The 5,631-nt window shown below is 30.9% G+C and overlaps 1 protein-coding gene across 1 annotated transcript in view; it reads left to right on the top strand.

Moving 5' to 3' along the window:
- Nucleotides 1–5,631, top strand: part of LOC108916111 (sestrin homolog) — a 38,015-nt gene that overhangs the window by 21,993 nt on the left and 10,391 nt on the right. Inside the window, exons 3-5 of the mRNA XM_018722313.2 lie at nt 1,093–1,275; nt 1,801–2,035; nt 2,290–2,626. Coding sequence (XP_018577829.2) covers nt 1,093–1,275; nt 1,801–2,035; nt 2,290–2,626 — 755 coding nt within the window. The remainder of the gene's footprint in view (nt 1–1,092; nt 1,276–1,800; nt 2,036–2,289; nt 2,627–5,631) is intronic.

The following is a 5,631-nucleotide window of genomic DNA, read 5'->3' as shown; positions in this document are numbered from 1 at the left end:
AAAAAAGGGGGTGCAAAGAAGAAATTAATATTAAATGAAGATGAGAAAAATGCAGTTTGGCGTACAGTACATAAATCATAGAATTTATATTTTGTTTATAATTTGTTAACATTTCTTGTTTGATAGAAAAATAACTTATTTTGTTGAGATTGGTAGAGAATTGTTGTTAGTGTTTTCATTTGATAGAATCATATCATAGGATTTATATTTTGTTTTCATTCTGTAAATATTTATAGTATATCTGTTATACAAGGTTTTTGCTTTGAAACTTCGTTCTCCTTATAAAAAAAAGAATCGTAATGGGGTGCGATGAAGAGATCAGTTCACGTCTGGAACCCTGTTCCTACAAAAATCCCTTTATTCTCATAAACTATTTGTTTTAAATGTAATTTATTATAAATCCAATTCGTTATGTAAATTCCACATATGTACTACATTTCACCTCTGTACGCGCCACTGTTTATTGTTCCCTGCTCTACGATCAAGCTCGCCAGGTTAGTATTTGACGTATAACCGACCACTTCGTACACTCGATGCACCTGGCCGACTACAGCTAGTACCAGAACACAGTGCGTATGCGGCGGTATTTCAGATTTTACATTCAATTTCATTTTAAATTTGAAACGGTTCATCTTACGCCCCCTAAAAATGATGACACGATTTTCCTTTGATAAAAGACCGACAATTTTTTGCTCTACTTTGCATCGTATACGATCGTACTATAGAAACAAATTCAGAAACACCATATTAGGTATGAATTTTTAACAGTATTTTTTCCAAAAATAAAAACGAAAATGGTGCATTTTCAGCGATGTTGATAAGAGTACCTTTTTTGAATAAAAGGAAATTTCACACTAAAAAAATACTGAAAAAAAAGTTTATCAACTATTTAGCACTATCAAAGACTTGCCTTTACAATACATATTTCATGCCACACATTGTTTTTCTTTGAAAAAGTTGTGACTAAAATTATATTTAAAAAATAATTTGTAAAACCCTACATCTCAAAAAAAACAGTAGGTCTACTGGAAAAATCTATCAAAATATTAAAATCTACATATGATTGACATTTATTTTTTTTTAATTTTATAGGCTGCTGGGAGACATCAGTGCAGCTATTTAATAACTTTACAAAAACAAGAATTCCTTCTTCAAGGAGGGGATCACAATTGGCTGAAAGGATTAAATTACATCCCACAAAAATTAAGAAATTTGTATGATATCAACAAAATATTAGCTCATAGGCCTTGGTTGCTAAATAAATCTCATATTGAGGTAAGTGGAAATTATCATTATCCACCGAGACTGTTTATTTGTGGCTAAATTTTAGTTTTTGTTTATTTATTTAGGTATTTTGCTGTTTATGATAAAATTTAAAAATGAATTAAAGTGAATCGATTAACCTTTGGATCAAAAAGTATTAGTCACAAGTGTTGTTCTTATATAATTATTTTTGCCTGCCAAAAATATCACATTGAAAAAAAGAACTAGATAAATAAACAGTAAAAAGTAGGTTAGGTTACCTTGAATACAATTAATACAAACATCAGTCTTGAGAACAAAATGTATAGATCAATTTTGAAATGGTGAAGTGAAATGCATAATATAGGGATGTGTGTGTATTGTTTATTTTTTAATTCTGTGCTTCTTTTCAGTTTTAAGATTTTATTTATTTGATGCAAGGGATAGTTTGAATGATTTTAATATATTTTTTATTAAAATAGTTGTCATAAACACTTGTGAAGCCATTTTCTAGATATCTTTTCTGGTTGTTATTAAGTATTACTTTTCTCTTTGTAGAAATTAACTAAAGGGAAGGACAGCTGGTCTCTGGCAGAAGTGGTACATGCGATAGTCATATTAACTCATTTTCACTCTCTGTGTTCGTTCGTTTTCTCCTGTGGAGTCAATCAAGAGTTAGATCAGGCAGGTGGATACCAATATCACAGCCAGGATGTAGCGGCGATTAAACAAGTTACAAATAGTTCTAGTAAAAGTGAACCCAAAGATGTACCAATTGTTAATACGATACAAGGTAAGGGTTTGTTTTCTTCTAAGAATAATTTTGAAACTGAACTAACTATATAAGTATAAAGAATGTCCTTTTTTCTATTCATAAGTGTCTTAATTTATTTCTTTATGGAATTTCAACAATGTTTTGCATATTATTTGAAAGGTGCTTAGGCATAGTGCTCACTTTCTTGAGTTTTTTATGTTTAGTGGGAGGATAGGTCGACAGATTTGTTATTTTTATTTGATAGAGTTGATATTCACTATTCAAATTTTCAGACTGGAAAAATTCTACAATAAATAGTCCTCCCTCACCAACTGAACCCGAAGTAGGAATCACGACGCTCATGCAACGCATGAAAACTCTCTCGGAACAAACGGAGGAGTGCACGCCAGTAGAACTAGCCAAACGTTTTGAAAACATTGAAACCCAGTCAGCCGAGATAGGTATAGTGGGACCTGAACCCCAAGAAACGCCAGCCGATGTAGGGTGTTACGTAGACGATGCCAGTTTTGTGTACCAAGATTTTGCCAAAAGGGGTGACTCTCAAGATATTCCTACGTTTAGAGTACAAGATTATTCGTGGGATGACCATGGATATTCTTTGGTTAATAGGTGAGTAACCCTTTTTTTTTTGTTGGGCATATCTCTTATTGAATTTAATTTCTATATTTCAAAATTTTGTCACATACGGAGGAAAACCAAGAAAAAACATCTCTAGAGTGAATATAATCACATTGTTCTAAATGCTTGATGTAATAAGAGAACTAAAAATTTATCTCGTTGGGCTATTCTTGAATATGCCATCACTAGTTTGAGTTTTACTAAAAGGCATTAAATTAATGTTAGAAATGAACATATTTGTTGTCCACACAGTAAAATGCAAGCACCAACCTGTTACTTTAAAAACATTGGCGAGATCAATTATTGGAGCTGCTTGGCTACCAAAAAATTATTCCCCACTTTGGTGAAAAACTGTAATAATTGCGGTGATAAGTGCTTATGGGCTGTCTTATGTGGATCAAATACGAGGGTTGCCTTTTGTATTTCAGGAATAGAGAACAAAAAAAGAAATTAATCATCTTATATGTTTATTGTTTTTCAAAATACTCTCCATAAGGATCAATACACTTTTACATGTGCTTGAACCAATTTTTGAAACATTTTTTCCGATTGAGGTACCTACCTCTAAAACGTGCATCAACCAAAAGTCGAACTTTACGTCGCACAGTGGATGAAAAGCAAAAATAGCCGACCAAAATTCCTAACTTGTTAGATTGTATATTTAATAATCATATTGTATGAAAAATTGCTAGAGTGGACTGTAAAACTTTAAATGGACTGTAAATTAAATGTTTGTAAATGCTTTGGACACTTACCAGTGTAGGATAATGGTGTACTTTCACTGTTGTTATATTAGTAGGGAGTTAAGGAAAGAAAGATAGGTAATGTAATATTAATGCAAGCCACTAACTAGTGATATGGTAATTCTATAATTTAATATCTATAACCACATAACTTCTAAAATTTTAATTTGTAAAAATCTATCCTAATGAACGCAGTTCTATACTATACCTACTCTTATCAAAGTATTTTGCACACATACCAAAAAAGAAAATAAAGAGGAACAGTTTTGTTTCAAATATTGTACATAGTACGCCATCTATGACAGAGGATACAAAATAATTAAAGAAATCGTTTAAATCTATTTAATATGACCTAAACACATTCACGATTTAACATCTATAGGGATATTATTTTTTATGTTTAAAATATTTACCTAATTAATGAGGATTAAGTTTAAATTTATTTTCCCATTAGCGCTACCCAGAACTAACGACTAGGACGTTGGAAGAAATGTAGTCTCATTTTTGTTTTTTATTTTTGTTTTTTATTATTTTAAATATTTTTAATTTTTTAAATTTTTTTGTATTTTATTCTTTTTATACTTTTTGTTTGTTTGTGTTTTCCTTTTATTTTTTCATTTCAAGTTAAAACGATTTTCAGTTGTTATTCTCATCAGACTCATCTTCTTCCAGCACTTCTCAATTCACATCAGATTGTATCTGTACATAACATTTTATGAGGAATCGCTAATCTTATATATATTATAATATGTACTTCACATAACTGAAGTCGCGTGAAATAAACCATGTTACTATTTAACTAAACCGATATCAATTCTTTAATTTGTAGTTTACATACATTAATAGGTTAATTAAAAATTATAAAATAAGCCCTTACAAAATAATCAAGCAAATGTTATAAAATATTAAATTATAGAAAAAACAAAATACAATATCAATGACGAGAAATTATAAAAACAGCAAAATATAAAAATTTAATGAGATAGACTTGTTGACAAGATCAATGATTCCTCATAAGGTGCTACATACAGATACAATCTGTTGTGAATGAAAAAAAGGTGGGAATCGCTTCATCTCCTTTTGTACATCAGTTTGTACGGGTATACACTTCATACTAAATAAGTCTCAGCGCGGAAGCCAATGGAAGTTTTTTTATACAATATAATGTGTGTTCTGTTTTGAATTCAAATTGATAGTCACAAAATTTTCAATATTAAAATAATCTGAATGGATTAAATAATAAAATAAGCGATTTTTCACAAACCCATTACTTCATAGACGATAGAAAAAAATGTTTCATTGATAACATCAACATTAGCTTTAAGTGGTCACTATGTACTTACATCAATTTTCAAAAGATTCGGCAAATATTAAATTGTAAGCTAAGTTTGATCATTGATGTTTCCTTCATAACATTGCATATTTTATTAAAACCCTTACTTTCGTAACGTAGAAAACAAGAAAAATTTATATTTGATCAAAATTAAAAATTTAATTTTTCCCATTTTTGGCCACCTAATATCGATTTCCGACCACTGTAGAGCCAGCGGTTAGAATTATCGAAAGGCGGGTACACATGCCATTTTGCAAGTAAGCCTCGAAATTATATATTTATAACTTTTGTGCCACGACTATCTAGCTTCAGATCACTTCACAGATGTGAGAAGAAGAATCCCTGCCAGTTTCGTTGGCCAATAATAATTTTACAAAAAGTTACAGCGGTGTAAAGTCGATTTATCGCGAAAATCCGCGCTATTTTGCAACTAAGCCGTGAAATAGTTTATTTATATCTTTTGTGCCAGGACTATCTTACTTCAGATCACTTCTTAGATGCAAGTTTGTTGGCCAATCATAATTTTAAAAAAGTTTCATACAATTGAAAGCGAAACGCGTAGGTAGGTATACGCGCGCTATTATGCAACTAAGACGCGAATTTGTTTATTTATAACTTTTGTGCCACAATGTCCTTACAGTAGATGACTTTCTAAATGTAAGAAGAAGACCTCCAGCAAGTATCGCTTGCCAATGATAATTTTAAAAAAGTTTGATGTACCTAATTGAAGTAGCGAAACCCGTATATGCGGCTATTTTGCAATTAAGGGGCGAATTTGTTTATTTATAACATTTGTGTCGCGACTTTCTCACTTCGGATCACTTCTTAGATGTAAGAAGAACAATCCCTGCAAGTTTCGCTGGTCAATAATAATTGTGTAAAAAGTTATATCGATTCTTGTCATAAAGTTGCTTCCTTGC

This window comes from Anoplophora glabripennis, unplaced genomic scaffold, assembly GCF_000390285.2.
Source record: "Anoplophora glabripennis isolate ALB-LARVAE unplaced genomic scaffold, Agla_2.0 scaffold1586, whole genome shotgun sequence".
In the NCBI taxonomy this organism is placed as follows: Eukaryota; Metazoa; Arthropoda; class Insecta; order Coleoptera; family Cerambycidae; genus Anoplophora; species Anoplophora glabripennis.
Note: the sequence above shows the minus strand (reverse complement) of the source record. Positions and strands in the feature narration are given on the sequence as shown.